General features: G+C 40.7%; 1 protein-coding gene across 2 annotated transcripts in view; it reads right to left on the bottom strand.

The window, feature by feature from the left end:
* Positions 1–863: 863 nt before the first annotated feature.
* Positions 864–19406, bottom strand: part of BEAN1 (brain expressed associated with NEDD4 1) — a 102315-nt gene continuing 83772 nt past the window's right edge. For both annotated transcript variants that reach the window (XM_074203188.1, XM_074203190.1), the window contains exon 5: positions 864–7383. In XM_074203188.1, the coding sequence (XP_074059289.1) occupies positions 7038–7383 (346 nt within the window). In that variant the 3' untranslated portion in view covers positions 864–7037. The remainder of the gene's footprint in view (positions 7384–19406) is intronic.

The following is a 19406-nucleotide window of genomic DNA, read 5'->3' on the forward strand; positions in this document are numbered from 1 at the left end:
ACTTGGCTCTCTGCTCACTCCGCCACCTAGTGGCCATAGAGAGAGGTACATGATACTGAATGAGGGAGAAGAGAATTGGAGTGCCTTTTGCTTTGCTCATTTTGTTGTATTGTGGTCAGTATTTTATGACGGATAATTACAAAATAGAGAGAAAATCATCAAAGACATTTTGGGTTGAATGAGAAAAGAATTGAGGGATCGAGTCATGATCATTGCCTGTAAGTGTCTGAAGGGCTGTCACATGGAAAAGGAATTTGCTTTCTCTTACTTAGTCACAAGCAAATTTAGTTTCTATGTCATAAAAACTTCTCCAAATTCTGGATTACCCAAAAAAGAGAATGAGCAGCCTTGGAAGGTATCAAATTTTCCCTCATTTAAACAAAGCCTGGATGGATACTTGGTAGCATGACAGTTGAGATTTCTACTGCAGTATGGGATGGAATAAAAGGTTTTGTGGTACCCTTCAACTCTGAAATTCTATAGCTCTACGAAAACGAGGATCCAGCATGAAAATTACCAGTCTACTTTGAGATTGGACAAAAGGAGTAAAGTTTCCTTCATTGACAGAAGCTGAATCTTAGAAAGGAGAAAGATAATGACAATGTGTTTCTGAAACATTTACTGAGGGATTCCCAACAACTCCCTGAAAACTGTGGCAGAGCAGGCAGATGCCCAACTCAGGGACTGGCATGGCATCTAGAGATAGGCTTAAGGGCATCTAGGGTCTGGGGTCATTACAGCCCCTTGGCCCTTCTAGCCTTTCATCAGGAAGTTGGGTCATGGCAAGATTGACATTTTTCTCATTGCCACAGTATCGACAGATATGGGCAATGATGAATTGCACTGGCATTTCCACCATGATTTTAGGAGTATCAGGAAGTAGAAATATATCTGGCATGGAAAAGATTTGGTGGAGGAAGAGATTGGCTATTATTTGGAAAGGATAGCTAGTGTGTGATGGAGTCTTATTTGGGCTGCAGAGAGCATTTGATAAAGATTGGAAGAATGAATGTGTGGCATTAACAATTAATTTTTGAACTAATAGAATTTGCAAGGCACAAGAAGCTATAGTCAATAAGTAAATAGTAATTTGTTAAGTTCTTACTATATGACAGGTACCACTGCTAGGTGGTGAAATGTGTATCATGACGATCTGACTTAAAATTTCGTCTCAGATTCTTGTTAGCTATGGGACCCTGGGATCCTATTTGCCTCAGTTTCCACGTTTGAAAAATGAAGAAGGAAATAGTAAACCACTTCAGTATCTTACCAGATGAGGTCACAGGGATTTGGACACAACTGAAATGACATAGCAGCGATAAATGCTAGTGATGATCAGATGGAGAAGACAGGAAGTGATAGGATCAAGATTGAATCTAGGTGAACTGATGTTGAGTGAAGTGAGCAGAACAAGGAGAACATTGTACACAGTAACAACAACATTGTGCAATGATCAACAAAGATGGATTTAGCAATACAATAATCAAAGACAATTCCAAAAGACTCATGATGAAAAGTGTCATCCGTATTCAGAGAAAGAACTATGAAGTCTGAATGCAGATAACGCAAACTATTTAAACTTCTTTTTGTTTTATTGCGTTTTTTCCTTTTTTCCTTTTGTTCTTTCCCAACATGACTAGTGTGGAAATATTTGAGTAATTGCATATCAATAACCTATATCAGATTGCTCGCCATCCTGGGGAAAGGGGATAGGAGGGCAGGAGGAAAAATTTGGAACTCAAAATTTTATTAAAAATGAACATTGAATACTTTCTTTACATGTAATTGGAAAAAACCCACTATTAAAAAGATAGCATGTAGGATTGCATGTATTGGCAAAGAGAAGGTCCCCCTCTTCTATTTAATGAGTGACATTCAAAAGATAACTAGGGAAGAGTGATGTGAAATGAGGAGAAGGTGAGAAGAGGGAATAGTTTAGAGTGTTATATCCTCAAGGTGTTGATTGAAATAATAATTATATTCACATTTATATAATATTTTAAGGTTTGCAAAATACCTTACACATGCTTTCATTTGGTGTTCAAATACTTTTATGAAGTAGATGCAATTCTTCTTTTATGGATAAGGAAACTGAGCCTGATGTTAAGCAACTTGACCAGGTAAAGTTCTCCAAACAACTGGTTCAGTGTCTAGGTCATGAAATTCAGGTCTTCTGGATTTCCAGCCCAATGCCATGGAATTTGAGGGCTTACATGGATGGAACCTTAGAGCATAAAATGTTTACTGGGAGCAAGCTTCAACATAAAATATTGGTGTTCTTCGGGACTTGAGAGAGGATTTAGTAGAGTCTTTTCATTTTACAGATGAAGAAACTGAGACCCAGAGAGATTAAATCACCTGTTTGAACTGTTAGCTTCACTTCTGGTAGCCCTCAAGTATATCACTGCATTGCAACATGGTACAATAGCCATTGTGTGTCATAACCTTGAGTTTTCCAAAAAGAGATAAATTATATGCACCATACATGGATGGACTAAAGTTCATCTATTGTGCTTCTTTGTGACATGAAGACAGTCTTGGACTCTTAAAGGTCTCTTGCATTGTGCTTTGTGGCCATGTTCATGGTTTTTGATATGTCACATGTACATGTCACATCATGTTCTATATATTGGTCATTCACATCAAGTATCAGTTTGAAAAAGAGAGGATGATGAAATGTGATCCTAGAGTTTGCCTCTCTGATGTGTTCATCTCATTCTCATTTTTCTTCAGTCATTTCAAATTCTTTGTGATCCTATTTGGGGTTTCTTGACAAAGATACTGGAGTAATTTGCCATTTCCTTCTCCAGCTCATTTGACAGATGAGAAAATTGAGGCAAACAAGATTGAGGGTCTAAATTGGATTTGAACTCAGATCCTCTTGACTCCAGGCCCAACACTATTCATTGATGGATACAGGATCACAGATTAAGATCTCAAGGGAACCTAAGAGGCCATCTAGTTTAACTCCTTCATTTCCCACTTGAGGAAATTGAGGGCCAGGGAAGCTAAGTGACTTGCAAAAAGTAGTATGGCTCAAGAGGCAGAATTAGAAACCAGGTCTTCTGCTTCTTAGAACCTCATCCCATAGTAACTGCAGCTATTGACTTGACATCTTTTCCATCATCAAGGTCTTTTTCAATAAGTCCCATTTGCTTGTTAAATGGCCAAAGTATTAACTCTAGCTTTAGGATTTGACCTTCCAATGAATAGCCTGAATTTCTTTAAGTGTTGACTTATTTGATCTCCTTTGCTAAGAGACTCTTTAAAGTCTTTTCCAACACAACAATTGAAAGCATGAATTCTACGGTGCTTAGCTTTCTTTATAGTCCAACTCTTATTCTTGAAAGGTAGGCTCCCACTGTTGGGCAAGCCACTTGACTCCATTGTTGCCCATTTTCTCTCACTCCTTGGGAAGGGCAGAGCCCTGGCACTAAAATTCAGATCAGTTTGATGTTAGTTGGATGGAGGTGTGGGGGTTTGGCAAGTACACTGTCATAAAGAACTTGGGAGATGGGCAGCCTTAGGGAACAAGGTGTGGGTGATGGGGACTAGGGAAGATGCCACAGAGATCCAACCAGGTTGGAGATTCCTTTCTGATGACTGGTTCCTTCTAGAGTACAGTATGACATTGGTCTGGACGAAGTGCGAAACAGTTCTTTATTATGTAATTAAAAACAGCTCTACAGTCAATTCTTGATACACATCTTTCTGGTGGGAAAAACCAGAATGACCTGAAAGTTGTGTAAGGACTACCCTTTTAAAAAATGTGTGGTGCCCTGAAGTCCCTGGACCAGTATTGCTGGAATAGGGTTAATGATCCTAACCTGCATCAGGGACCCACACATTTGCCAAAGTCTCAAAAAAAAAAAAAAGAATCGGGTTTCAGTTGAGATTTAAAAAAAAGTCATTCCAGCAAGTCATTTACAGCATATAACCAGCTGCAAAATCATCTTGAATGAACAATAAAACACTTTGTACCGTTTTCCACTTCTAATTTTAAGAAACATTCAGGTGACAGCTTGCTGGGTTAAAATGTGACTTGTTAATCGAGGGCATTCCAATCACTTGCTGTTTTTGTGTTTCCTTCCTTACAAATTTCAATAAGGCAAGAAAAGTCCAGTTGTGACCTCGATTACTAAGTTATATCTACAAGTGCTACATTGTTATTTATTTAGAACAAAGAAAGAATACATTGTTGCTCAGTCAGAGCCCAGCCCCAGAAAGAAAAAATGTCCTGCTCCATCGTCTCTGTAGCCAGCTGAAAAAATTGATGTGTCCTGAAAGTTTTTTGGTTGCTTCCCCATGCTTGCTACAGTGTGGACGGAAGACAGGTTTCTTAGGAGACTCGAGGCCCTGAAGTGCATGTAAAAATCTATACAGTACGACAGAGAGAGAAGATATATATATTTCCCCCCTGGAAAACAGTAATACCACCAAGGTGAACAGATAGCTGTTTGTAAACAATCCCTAGCATCCACAGAATGAGTTAGAACATCAAGGCGGAAACAGAGCTAAAGAGAGCCATTGAAAAGCAGTGAATAACACTGGGAGAAATGCTAATTTTACATAGAGTAAAATATAAAATCTTCATTTTTTTCTCCCCCCTCCTGGCCCCCCAGCTCCTTAAAAAGTGAATGAAGAAAAGTCATAGCCCTTCACTGGAGTTGGAAAATTTAATGGGTTGGGGGGGGGGGAGTAGATGGGAGGAGGTGGGGGGGGGGGAGAAAACAGGATGAAAATCCTGGTATTTAAAAAATGGGCCCATAGGAACCTAGGATTAGGGGATTGAGAGTTGGCAGGGATCATCAAGATCATCTAGCCCAACCCCCTCATTGTACAGATGAGGAAACTGAAAGTTTCCAGAAAGGTTGTGACTTGCCCAAGGTCACACAGGTAGTAGAGAGAAGAATAGATTCAGATTCAGGTCTTCTGACTCCAGCTCCCATGCTCTTTGGAAAATGCCATTCTACCTAAAAGAGTAAAAGCCCTGGCTTTGGGGAGAAACAGGAGGGTTAGGACATGGGGGTTGATGTTTAGGAGAGTAAAATGGAACTTCTAGGCTATTTCATGTTGCCTTTTTTCCAAACCAACTCTGGAAAAAATGGCTCCTGACAGCAATGGCAGCCAATGTGGGTAGTTGTCCAAAACCTAAAGTTTCCCCAAATGTGGGAAGTTGCCAACACAATTCTATTTTGACCCCACATCCATGTTCAGAAGTCTGTGACTCTGACAGAACTTGATCCCTGCTTCCTTCCCCTCTGGAGGTAGATCCCCTTCTTTAGCTCGTGTCTGTCCTCTGGTCTGGCTAGTTGGTTCCCAGTCTGAACGTTCTCATGCTGATCAGAGGGAAGGTTTCTCCTCTGACGGGACCCCAAAGGGTGATGATGGCTGAAGAATTCGGGGACTGAGTTTCCATCTCTCTCTTTTCTGGATTGTGTCTTTCTTCCCTCTTTTCTAGGAGATTTAAAGCCAGAGTTGTCTGACCCATCATCCATACATTAAATTAAAAGTGCTTGGGTTGGGTATGAAGGGGGAGATTTAAACACACATCAGTTTCTCTGGGAAAGTTTCCAGCCATAGACCCATTGAAGTTAGGCTTGTGTATTTTAGCCCAATTCATCTCCTAGATAAGAGACCATTGTCTCCCTGGTTGAAGTATTAGTTGGTTAAGTTTCTCTAAGCTCCTCTATAAGGACATGGACCAGATCTTATCTAAACTTTATTATGTCCCCTGATTCCCAGCATAGGGATCTACATACAATAAGTACCTGATAGATGTTTGCTTAATTGAACAATAGGGAAGCCACTCATCAAATACTGAGAAGTGATTTGAGCCCAGGTTACACCACCAGGCCAAGGCAACTCATTCTTTTGTCAGGGTATTGTCCAATAGTCCTGCTAAGTTTAAGACTATGTAGAGATTGTATGACAGACATGAGATGTCTGTAATGCCAGAAAATGAGGGTTGTGAAGTTTCGCTCTGTGAGGGGTTTCCTTTAAATAAGTTCAGACCCTGCCAACATTGGAACTCCATATGCTCTTGGCTGCCTTTTTTTCTCCACAGGCATGCTCACAAGATAGGCTTTCTGGAAATGACTTGACAGCATGGCTTATTTAAGTTCTTCTAGTCCCGGCCAGTCAACTTTAGGGCTGTCAGAGATCTGAAGACAATATGTTCCAATTTATGTTTTAGGCATTGGTTTAGAGCAGGGAAAGGGAATCTCTGACCCACAGACCATATTGGTCAGGTGTTGCCAAGGCAACTGCAGGATGGACTCGAAATTCAATAAATCTAGTAGTTTTTAGGGATGAATTAAAAAAAGTTTGATCAAATATAACCTGCAAATGATGTTATAAATATTCAAATGACCTTGACAAAAAAAGTTTCCTCATCCCTGGTTTAGAGGGATTAAGGGTGCCTGCTATTAGGTTCCTGCCCCAGTGGAGTCATGTAGGTGGTGATCCCACTCTGTTGCCTCTTCAAACTCATTTGAAAAGCTCATTTGGAGGGGAGAATTCTTTTTCCATTGAGAGCAAGAACCACTGTTGACAACATCTATTTCCTCTGACCTCTGACCCACGCTAGCACTCTCAGACTGACCAGCTTGTGTCTTTCTGGGGAGAGGACAGGGATGGGGGCAAAGAATGAAGAGGACATGAAGTAATGCAGAGATGGTCTGGGGGTTGCCTGGGCTGAGGCTGTTGCAGTTTAGGGAAGAATTCCCAGTGCTGAAATCGACTCTGACCACCTGGGTTACAACAACTTTGAGAACTTACTGGGAAAGTGTGGGGAGCAAAAGGGGCTGGAAGGAAAGAAAGCTAATGCCCCTGCATGCCCCAGGTCCTGAAAGGGACAGCAAACAGAAGGGGGTTTTTGTAGGTTGGGCTGGTAGTGAAAGGCTCATTCTATTATCGAATGACACCTGCCCCTAACCTCCTGGGTTTTGTATTGTTTTGTTTCTTTCTCTGCATGTGTATACGTGTGTTTGGAGTTAGGTCCCTTGTGGAGTGAGGCTAGCGAAGACCTCCCCTGGTTACACAGTTCTATCGAGAAGGGTCTGGTACTCAGCTGGGGAGTTTTTCAGACTCTGAAGGGGAAGTAGCACATTAGGGTCATGCACTACAGTTTCATAGGGTGGCACAGTTTCTAGGGCGATAGTGGAGATGGCCACCTGTCCTTGGGGGGATCTGATGGAACAGCCAGGATCCCCTTCAGCCACAGGCAAAGAAGCCTCATAGTCATCCTCATCCCTCTCCTCTGATGCACTGATCTGGATGGAGACATCTCTGTCCTGGCAAGGGTCATTCAGTGAATATGGTGGAGGGTCTTCGGTGGGGATGTAGATTTGAGTTGACCCTGGTCCCACACACTCCTCGTAGCTGAAAGAGAGAGAGAGAGAGAGAGAGAGAGAGAGACTGAGACTTTTGAGGTCTAATTCTTGGATAAGGGTCCTTTCAACTCCTAAAATATTGTTTTCTCTATTTTTTTCACATTTAAAGTATAAGGTACTTCCCAGTTCTGACAACATATCTATATCTATATCTATCTATCTATCTATCTACACATCCATATATGTATATATATGTATATATACTGACATTCTATGTCTTTAAGTCTCTTCCAGTCAACATTCTAGGTTATAACAAATTAATAATACCTAATATTTATATAATACTTAATGTGCCAGAAACCTTTACAAATATTATTTCATTGCTGCTAACAAATAACCTTGGAGGGTAGATGTTATTATTACTCTTATTTTACATAGGAGGAAGGAAGTAGTTAAGTGGACAGAGTCAGGAGGACCTAAGTTCAAATACAGCCTCAGATACTTAGTAGCTATGTGACCCTGGACTAGTCATTTCACCCATTTCTCATTTGTAAAATGAGTTGTAGAAGGAAATGACAAATTATTCCAGTATCTCAGTCAAGAAAACTCCAAATGGGGTCATGAAGAGTCAGAACTGAATTGATTAACCAACAGATGAAGAAACTGGGACAGAGATCAGGTGATTTGGCCAGGGTCACACAACCAGTAAGTATCTGAGGCTAGATTTAAACTTAGGTCTTCCTGACTTCAGGTCAAGTGCCCTATCCACTGTGTTGTATTCTATCATTAATATTTTGTGTTCTAAGATTTCTTCCAGGTCTGATGTTCAAGCATTCTTTGGAGCCATTCTTTTTTTTTTTTTGGTAAGGCAAGGGAGTTAAGTAACTTGTCCAAGGTCACAAAGCTAGGTAATTATTGCGTCTGAGGTTGAATTTGAACACAGGTCCTCCTGACTCCAGGGTTGGTGCTTTATCCATTGTGCCACCTAGTTGCCTCTTGGAACCATTCTAAAGTACCTTTCAATGATGTTGCTATTTGCCCGATTTATGAGCATTTTCCTGTCCTTGACCAATCTGAGATATCAGAAGGGATGCAATTGTCCCTGCAATGAAAAACTTACAGTCTAGATGAGGGAAGCAAGACACACATACACACACACATATTAAATAATGAGAATAACCTGCATAGTGAATGTATAACAATGGAGAGTACACATTTGGAGCCAAAAAGGGAGGGAGAAAAATGGCTTCGAAGGAATCAGGGAAGACAGAGGAGGATAAGGAGGAAGATAAAGAGGAGGAAGATGACGACGATGACAATGACAACAATAATGATGATGAAATTGGCCTTGAAAGATAGCAAAAGGAAGGCCAAGGGAACTTCAGATTAAAGTGGTCAAACACAAAGTTGCAATAAATAAGGCACAAGAAAATAGATTCAGACTATTAGAAATAGAAGGGGCCTTCGAACAGTCACAGAACGTTAGCGGTGAAAAGGACCTTTGGTAATAGAATGCCAGAATTGGATAAATTCTTAAAATAGAATGTTTGATCTGGGTAGAACCTTAGAACATACAATGATAATGACATTACAGTCTATCTGAGTTCAAGGAGAAATTAGAATATGGGATCTTAGTGTTGATTTTGGAGAGTGATTTTGAGAACTAGAATAGAGACTCTCCTCTCAGTTTACCTTTTTAGTAGATAGAGCACTAGCTGTGGAATCTGGAAGACCTGAGTTCAAATTTGATCTCATGGATATTTACTAGCTGTATGACCTTTGGGTAAACCAGGATTGATTCACATTCAAAGTCATCTCCAATTGTTCTGATCCATATCTGACCACTGGACTCAGGTGGCTTTGGAGAAGAAAGTGAGACTGGTGACGTAGCCCAGCCCCCCTCACTCAAATTCAGTTCATGGGCTTGTCATGGTATCACCTCCCCTGATGTCATGGTCTTCTTCAAGAATGAAGAACAAACAAAAAACAACACCTTACTCCCCTTCACAAATGCTATGGTTTTGACACACTGGTTTTCTTTCTGCTCCTCATAGACCATGCTCCATTTTCCGACTCTGGATTTCTGGATTGGTTTGTTCTCCATGGCTGAAATGCACCCAACTCAACTCCAACCTCATAGAAGACCTGGTCTTCTTGAAGGCATAATTCAAGTCGGACCCTAGTGCAAACATCTACTAGTTATGTGATCCTGGCACATTGCTTTGCCACTATCTGCCTCAATTTCCTCATTTGGAAAATGAAGGTAATAATACAGCTACCTTCTAGAGCTGTTTGGATCAAATGGGAAAATATTTATAAGGCACTTTGAAAACTTTAAAGTGCTATATAAATGCTATTATTATTATTATTATTTCTATTATGTATATTGATCTCTCCAACTACAAATGCCTTCCCTATAAAAATGCCTTGTATTTATTTTATATGCAAATATAGTACGTGTAAATATAATCTATGCTTACATCTCTATATGCAAATATTCTAACTTGTTAGACTATAAACTCCCTGAGTACAGGGACTATTTCATTTTTGCTTTTGTATCCCTGGTATCTAACAGATGCATAGCATATGGTAAGGACTTACTAAATGCTTGTTAGTTGACTGATTGATTGAAGTCATTTGTTCAGGGTCTCAAAGCTCAGTTGTGGCATAAATGGGACCAGAACCATGTACTTTTGAAAAATTGGTGTAAAACACCTCCTGGTTGGGCTTGGGGATAGTTCTTAAATCGTTTTTTGTCTGCTGCTTTCTTCTCTAGGATGATCAGCATTCCTCTTTCTGTATTTGTTCATTATTTTTTTTTGGAGGCAGTATGGGTTAAAAGTAACACCGGGTTAAGGACCATATTTAAACTCAGCTTCTCCTTACTGCAGAACCTTTTATTCTTTTCTGATACTTCCCCAAAGCTCCCATCACCCTTTACTGCCTGTTCTACCCCTGCATCTGTCAGACTGCTTTGTCCTGTTCACTTGAATCCCAGCCATGATTCCCCTTCACTAGCAGATATTCATTGATTAAGGGTGGGGGGAAAGGATTGCTTCTTTGCTTTCCTTCCAAAAAGACTCCTGGCCAGGATTACAGCCATTGAATATTAATAATTTGCTAAAATCTTAACCATGTCTCCCTGTTATCTACCCTTCTTTCCCCTAGCATTGGGGGTTTTCTAGTCAGTTGCTACTTTCTTTGTAGTCATTATTTTATAGTTGTTCAGTTGTGTTTGCCTCTTTGTGTCCCCATTTGAGATTTTCTTGGCAGAGATATTGGAGTGGCTTGCCATTTCCCTCTCCATCTCATTTTATAGTTGAGGAAATTGAGGCAAATAGGGCCAAATGATTTGTCCAGGGTCACACAGAAGATATTTATTAGGCACCTATTAGATGCTGACACTCTGTTAGGTGTGTGGGATACAAAGTATAGTTATTCTCTATCTTGCATTAATAAGGTGCTTTGTGATTGTGAAGCATATTCACATGCATTGGAGATTCACAAAAACTCCACAAAGGGCAGAATGATCATTTTATATTGAGGAAGCTGAGCGTTCAGTGAAGTCATATTCTTTGATAAGCCAGTGAGATAAGGGGTCAGTTCAAATGACTTTTAATGGTCCCTTTCAAGTCCATCAATGTGCCAGTAGGCTAGGACTCAGGTTCATTCCTTGACATCATATCAAATTTTCTAGATTTGCAATTGGGGGGACCTGGGTTCTAATATCCAGTTTGTCACCTTGGGAAAATCATTTTCCTTTCCTCAAGTCTTAGTTTTCTCATCTTTTAATAAAAGGGATTGGACTACAGGTTTAAAGTCTCTTCTACTCTAGAATCGAGGATATAGGGATCATTTAATCCCTCTTTTTGTTCTTTATGAGAAGTTTGCCCAGAATCACACAGCTAGTAAGTGTCTGAGGCCAAATTTAAACTTGGAGTCCTTCTCACTCCAAGACCAGTGAGTGCTCTGTTCACTACACCACCTAGCTGAATCCCTCTTATTCACATTTAAGTAGGCCTCTTTTGGAACTAAGTGTTTTGGAAGTAGTGGTAAGGACAGGGTTAATACCTACATCTGAGGTGGTTACCCTTCTACCATTGTGGGGATAGTAAATGGGGGTACCAGGGAAAATAAATCCAGATCTAGCTTTATCCTTTTCAGTGGGATTGAATAGAAGTAGGGTTTGTTGCCTGGGAAACCTAAGGGAGTTTAACTAAATAGCTATCATTCATGAAGAATGACCTTGGGTACAGGGGAGGCTCTTGGGAGGGGGCGCTGAAAGTTGGGAGAACTTCTGACCTTCAGGATAAAGGTATAAAGCTCAAAAACCAAAATGTATCTTTGATGAAAATCTTATTTTTGGCTTCATAAATCATTCAAGAGCTGGATTATCAGAGAGGTTAAGAAAAAAGGACAGGAATCAGAAGACATGGGTTTGGGTCCTGGATCTAACACTGTTACTAGCTGCTTAGTAAATCCCCCAGCTTCTCTGGACCTTGATTTCCTTCTCAGTACATGGGGGGGGGGGGCTCGAAAAGATGGCCTCTTATGGTCCCTTTAGGAAATGACATTGTCTGTATTGGATACTTCTCTCTGTACATGTTATTTTTCCCCAGTAGAATATAAACACAGTGACTATATTCCCGTTTCATCTCTGTATCCCCAGTGCCTAACACAATTCCTTACTTACATAAAGCAGGCATTTTATAGTTGGCATTTATGAAGCACTTTAAAATTTGTAAAGTGCTCTCATTTGAACAGCCCTGGAAGGTAGTGGAGTGATGGCTGTGCAATTATTATTCCCATTTCACAGATGAAGCAACTGAGTCAGATAGAGATGATGTGACTTGCTTAGTCAGTAAGAGTCTGAGGTGAAGTGAAACGGACTCTAAGTCTTCTTCCTGACTCTAAGGCCAGGACTCTAAATACCGTACCACCTGGCTGTCTAATACATGCTTGTTGAATTGAATTGAAGTCTAGGTTCCATATATACCATCTGCATCTATCACATTTGTGCTCCAGAGGAGCCTGGGGAGCAAACAGTGCTTCAAAGATTCTGCCAATTAAACCCAAGGAGAATTTGGCATCCTCAACAAGAGCGAGGTTCAGAGGCTTGTGTAACATGATGGCTCAGTTAGGACCATCTGTTCAAAGTGTGAGACCTGTAAACCTTACCAGTTTTCACTGTACCTCTCATCCACTAGTGTTGGTACCATACTCATAAATTATCACTATCATTCATTCAAAAGCCATTTAAGTGCTCACTATGTACAATGGATGCAGTAACTAGAGCACTGGGTCTGGAGTTGGGAAGACTTGTGTTCAGATTCAGCCTCAGACACTTAATAGCTGTGTGACCCTGGATAAGTCACTTAATTTTTCATCTGTAAAATGTCACCTGTGAAATGAGAAAGAAATTGCAAACCACTTCAATATATTTGCCAAAAATCCTTTACATGAGGCCACAAAGAGTTAAAAATGACTGACTTATAGTTTCTTGAGGACATTTTGAGGAGACAAATGGGACTCCACTTACATCCTCATGGAATTCACAATAGAATTAATAACCTCCACTTCTGTAATACTTAAAAGATTATAAAGTATTTTCTTTACATCACACCTCTAAAGTCAGTAGGGCTTCAAAAATTACTTCTCCATTTTGCTGGTGGAAAAAACCTGCAACCTTTTCAAAGAGAGGAAATAACAGTTTTTCTAGGCCTCAGTGTAACTATCTGTAAAATAAGGGAATTGGCCTAGATGGTTTCTTTAAGGTCCCTTGACTTCTACAGAAGTTGGTAAGTAGCCAAGACCTGACTACCCAATCCTGTGCTCTTATTGCTTCATCTCAGCTCACATCCACATTCATACATTATCACATGAGAGGATATTTGTAAATTGCTTAGCATGTATATAGTAGGCACTTATTCAATGCTTCTTCCCTTCTCTCCTTATAACTCTATTTTCACTGTTTTAATTTAACTCTTTGTTGACTATTATGCAAAGAGCTATGGGGAGGCCAAAGGGAGAGGACATTTCCAAGGTGGGGATCAGGAAAGCTTCCTTGGAATTGGGTCTGGAAGGGATATTGGGAAGGGCCCTGGAAGGACAAGGAGCAGGGTTGGGAAATGAGGAAGGTAATGTTCCTTCTTTGACCAAGGTTACAGGATGTTTTCGATCCAAAGAGCATTGAGTATCAAGCTCCTGCTCTAGTTCAGGCTCCCAGGGAGCTCAGCATTGTCTAATGGTGGAGATAACATGCAGACAACTCTGAACAGACAAGATAGAAACAGGACTAATTAGGGATATTCCTTTTTCTTAATTTTTGCAAGACAAGGGGATTAAGTGACTTGCGTCACACAGCTAAGTCAATTTTAAGTGTCTGAGGCTGGATTTGAACTCAGTCCTCATGACTCCAGGGCCAGTGCTCTAGCCACTGCATCACCTCAGTGTCCCAAATTAGGAATATTCTCATAAGAAGTTACCACATAAGCTTAAAAAGGATTTTTGAAAGTCTTCCTGTAGAAGGGGGAATATTAATTAAGGTTTTAATAAGTCAGGGAAGACAGGAGCAGTGGGGAGAGCATTCCAGGCAAAGTGGTCAGTCAATAAAAATGCCTGAAGTCAGGAGATGGAGTATTTTGTGGGAGGTACAGTAAGCAGACTGGTGTCCCTGGATTAAGGTCATCATCATGAGAAACTGTATGAGGTTGTAGAAAGCTCATCAAATTTATCCTCAAAGATATGGGTTTGAGTCAGGCATAGCCATTTATTGGCCATGTGAATAAGTCATTCCCCTTCTCATAGGGTCTATTTGCTCATTTGTAAAATGGGGATAAATCTATAAAGTGGGCAGCAAGGTGGTTAGGTGGAATATTCATTTCTAAAACTAGGGTCCCACTAGTGTTTCCCATTAATAGTCATCCAGTAGATGAAATGAGCAATTAGTAAAGGCATTTATAGCTATTTAAAACTCTATAAAATTTTGTTTAGGGTAATTAAGTGGCACAGTGGATAGAGTGTAGGCCTTCAGTTAGGAAGACACATTTTCCCAAGTTTAGATCCAGTCTCAGACACTATCCTGGGTGAGTCACTTAAACTTCTTTGCTTCAGTTTCCTCGTTGCAAGGAAACCCCCAAATGGAGTCACAAAGAGTTGGGCACGAATGAAAACCAACCAAACAATAACAAAATGGGGAGTTGTTAGGAAGCTAGAATTAGATAATACATGTGATAGTATTGGCATCATTATGGATATTCAGCATATATCTAGCATCCTACGGTAGATGGCACAGAATTTGGTAATCTAGGAAGTTCATTCCAATATTAATCATAACAAAAATCTCATTAATATTGGCAGACAACTTGTTTTTGTTTTTTAGAAACACTTTTAGCTCTGATGATGAACTAATTTATCTTCTTTCCTTTAGTAAGGACCTTCTATATATAAGAATGGTTCAGTCTCTGGGAACACGGAGTTAAAACATTGGTAGCCCTTGACCTCAAGAGGTGACATTCTACTGAAGTGGGCAACATTTGGAACCTGGGTTTGGAGTTAGGAAGACCTGGGTTTGAATCCCATTTTAGACTTGCTATGTGATCTTGGGCAAGTCACTTAACCTGTTAGCCTCAGTTTCTTCATCTATAAAATGGGAATAACAATAGCAACTACTTGCCAGGTTGTTGTGAGCATCAAATGAGATAATATATGGAAATTACTCTGTGACATTCCCAGTGACTGGAGTCTCTTTCCTGAAATTTCTTTTTATTTATTGGTACGTGTTTCTCTTCTGGTAGAATCTGTAAGTTCCCTTAGAATAGAAACTGAATGTGTGAGTTCATTGGTTCTAGGGTAGGAGGTTTTAAAAATGAGGTCTGGAGGTCTGGAAACCAATGGGAGTCTCCAAAACCTTTCAGGGGGTCTCAAGACCAAAACTATTTTTGTAATAACACTAAAACATTTTAATTTCTAATATGATCAATGTCCATTCATATAACCCATATAATAAGAACACTAGGATTCCTAATTTATAAGAACATAAAGGGATCCTGAGACCAAAAAGTTTGAGATCTTCTGGTTTAGGGAACTAATAAGGTAGCTCTGTGGTTAAGGATTAGACTGGAACTCAGAAAGACCTAAAATCTGTCTCAGGTATTGAAATAGCTGAGTGTATGACCTTGAGCAAGTCACTTAACCATAGTCAGTCTCAATTTCCTCATACATAACATGAAGGAGTTGGATTTGATGGCCTCTCTAAGGCCCCTTCCAGCTCCAAAGCTATGTTTTAGATTTAAATTAGGTTGTGGGCAGCTAGGTAGCTGGGATAGAGGATAGATAGCTGGGATAGAGAGCTGGGTCTGGAGTCAGTAAGATCCGAGTTCAAATCTAGCTGCCAGTGCCAGTGGCTAGAGAACCTTGAATACTACAAACTGTGCAACCCTGGGTAAGTCATTTCACCCTGTTTACCTTAGAGTCCTCCTCAGGAGAAGGAAATGGCAAACTCCATAGTGAAGAGTGGACACAACTGGACAACAAGGATGAACTCATAGATGACTTTCTTTTTCAGTATCTTCTCTACAACTTATATAGTCTCTCTATATTCTAGTTACCTAGAAGTGTAATGTCAAACTCCAACAGAAAGGGATTCCTGAAGGGTACAGATTGCCTTAGAAAACCACAAATTCCAATCATCTTTGTTGCACTGTATGCTTATTTCTTTTGTTCAATATTTCCCAATTACATTCTAATACAGTTTGGTTCAACCTGCTGGATCTCTGAGCTGTTGCCTCTGGCTTTGCTCATTAAGAGGTGAAATGACTTACCCAGGCTCACTCAGGTGTCATTTGAACTCAGGTTTTTCCAGGCTCTCGAGCTACCATACCATGATCCCCATTTCAATTTTGCCTTTGTATACCCTTGGCCAGCACAGTACCTGATGTGTATTAGGCACTTAATAAATGCGTGTCAGTTGACAGACTGGGCACAGACATAGACAGAAGTTATTCAAGGTCTAGAAAGGGAGAACTTTATGTTTTAAGAGATTAATTAACCTCCCAAATGAAGGCCAAATAAAAAAAAAACAGTTCCATGTGAGCAGGTTGATGAAAATAAGAGAGGTTTGTAGGAGAGGCAGCTCCAGGGAGGGGAGGTAGGGAATATAAAAGGATGGCTCCCAGCTGCTCCTGGTGAATGAAAAATAACCTTGCCCCCTCCCCCCATCCAAACTTAAGGTGAAATGAAACCTATTTCCTAAGAGATTGAGTTGGAGAGAAGTTATTGGAACACTTAGCATCTCTGTGGCCCTTGGTAAGGCTTTTCCCAGAAGTATGGTGGTGATTAATCAGTGAAGCCAGCCTGTGACCTCCGGAGATGGCCAACATTATCACTGCTATTTTCCCAGGGAGGGAAGGAAACCACAGAGGTTAAGTGGTTGGCCCCACAGCAATGGTGCTCCAGTTCCAGAGCCATGAGCTGCATTTGAAAAGGGCTATAGTCTTTTTCTTTTAAGTGTCTTTCATGTAGTAGGTACTTAATAAATTCTGGTTTTCTTACTGCCTTTCCTCTTTCTTTTCTCCTTTCTTTCCCTTCTTCCCTCTTTTCCTTCCTTCCTTTCTTCCATCCTTCCTTCCTTCCTTCCTTCCTTCCTTCCTTCCTTCCTTCCTTCCTCCCTCCCTCCCTTCCTTTTGTCTCCCCTCTCTTTTGTTAATTAATATTGTTGATTTAATGAAGGATCACTATCCTCTGTGCTTTTCCAGTAGCATGTCATGCTGAATAAGCAACACGGAGTGGGAAAATTTCCAGAAGGGAGTCGGGCAATTTGGGTTCTCGTGTGACTTTGTAACTCAATAGTGGTATGAACTAGCTATGAAGCCTCTTCTCTTCTTCCTAAAGTTCTTCTGGTGTGACATTTGATTAGACTGTTTCCCTAAAGCCCCTTCTGAGGTGACTATGTGGTGCAAGGGATAGAGTACTGAGTCTGGAGTCAGGGAGATTCATCCTACCTGAGTTCAAATCCAGTCTCAGACACTTAGTGACTGTGTGACCCTGGGCAAGTCATTTAACCCTGTTTACCTCATTTTCCTCATTTATAAAATGAGCTGGAGAAAAAATGGCAAACCACTCTAGTATCTGTGCTAAGAAAACCTGAAATAGGATCAAGATGAGCTGGAGATGCCTGAACAACAACAGCAAAGTTCCTTCCAACTCTAAGAGTCTATGTTCCAAGATTCTTTCCTGATTTAACATTCTAAGTCTTATGTGATAGGACATGTCTACAATCCCTAATACTGGGAAGACCGAGGCTAATGGATTGCTTGAGCATAGGAGTTCTAAGTAATTGTAGGTTAATGGGTATGATTGCAGTGCTCAATTGCAATGCTACTACTGCATCCATGGCCATCCCCAGTTGTTCTGTCCATATCTGGCCACTGAACCCAGATGACTCCAGAGGAGAAAGTGAGACTTGTGTCTCTTTGCACAAGCCTCTCTCACTTAAATCCAATTCACTGGCTTGCCATGGTATCATCTCCTTGGCGTGTTGGTCCTCTTCAAGCACAAAGGACAGGGGCGGCTAGGTGGCGCAGTGGATAAAACACTGGCCCTGGAGTCAGGAGTACTTGAGTTCAAATCTAGCCTCAGACACTTAATAATGACCTAGCTGTGTGGCTTTGGGCAAGTCACTTAACCCCACTTGCCTTGCAAAAACCAAAAAAAAAAAAAAAAAAGAGAAAAAAGTTAATCATGCTATTAACATTATTCTAATATTCCTTGTTCTCAGGTTCCCTCCAACTTTAACTTTTTATGGTCATAAGAAAGGAGAGGAAGGTGATCCATTACCATAGGTCATTGTTGTTGCTGTTGTTGAATGAGAGGAGAAGGGAAAGATATGAATTGTGGGAAAAGTAGAGAGAGAGAGAGAGAGAGAGACAACATTTTACCAATGTTCAAAGGGGTGCTTGTGGACTGTCTTTGCAGGCCCATCATTTCCCCCCTTGCCTGGGGTTTACAAGTGTCTTAGAGCAGAGGAAACTCTCTAAAGGAATGGGAACGAGAGCATGTCTAGTCTGAGAAAGCCCACTGGAGGCTGTGAAGGGCAGAGTTACATCAGCTTGTCTCCTTTCCCTTCAGGCCTGTCATCTTGCAGAATACTTCACATGAAATCAATGTGACAGGCAGGGCAGAGACTCATGGATTCATGAGGGAATCAGTAGCCCTTGGGGTAGGGTGCTGGTGACCTCTTCAGGGTTGTCATGATGGATTGAGTAAATAGCTATTTGGGGTGGGACAATCCTGAATCCCTTCAGGACCCTGACCAACCAAGGGGTTCTGTCACCCAATTCTTCCTAACCGGCTGTGGAAAACCATTTCAAAGAGAATTCAAATTCCTTCATGCAAGCAGCTGTTTTTAAGAAAATGGACATGAAAGGAATCTGGTCCAATGGCTTGGCCCTGTATGATCTCAAACAAGTGACCTCTTGTCTCCAGGTCTCAGCATCTGCTCCTCACTCAAATGAGAGGGTTTGACTAGATACTGTGTAAGGTCCTTTCCAGCTCTGTGTCTACTTTCAAACTTTCTGCTATTGAGCTTGTAGGACATTGAGGTGGGGCCAAAGATAGGAAAGAGGAATAATAAGTAAAGAGAATCTTAGTTATTTGACTCTCTCCAGTTATATAGTGGATTTAAGCCTCTAGTTCCATCACTTTAGAATTCAAATGTAATAGTTCATTCAGCCCCACACTTTCATTTCCCATATAAGAACACTGGAGCCCAGATAAGGAAAGCAACATTTTTTAGATCGATTTAAGTTAATAAATGATAGAGGATAGAATCTGAACCCAGGTCTCTTAGCTTCTTTCTTCCCACAGTACCATACTGACTTTTTGTTGTTGTTTTTTTTGGCAAGGTGATGGGGTTAAGTGGCTTGCCCAAGGTCACACAGCTAAGTAACTATTAAGTTTCTGAAGCTGGATTTGAACTCAGGTCTTCCTGACTCCAGAGTTGGTGTTCTATCTACTGTGCTCCCTAAACTGCCCCTCCTACCATACTGACTTCTAATCAGAGCTTAGTTTGGG

Source organism: Macrotis lagotis, chromosome 1, assembly GCF_037893015.1.
Source record: "Macrotis lagotis isolate mMagLag1 chromosome 1, bilby.v1.9.chrom.fasta, whole genome shotgun sequence".
In the NCBI taxonomy this organism is placed as follows: Eukaryota; Metazoa; Chordata; class Mammalia; order Peramelemorphia; family Peramelidae; genus Macrotis; species Macrotis lagotis.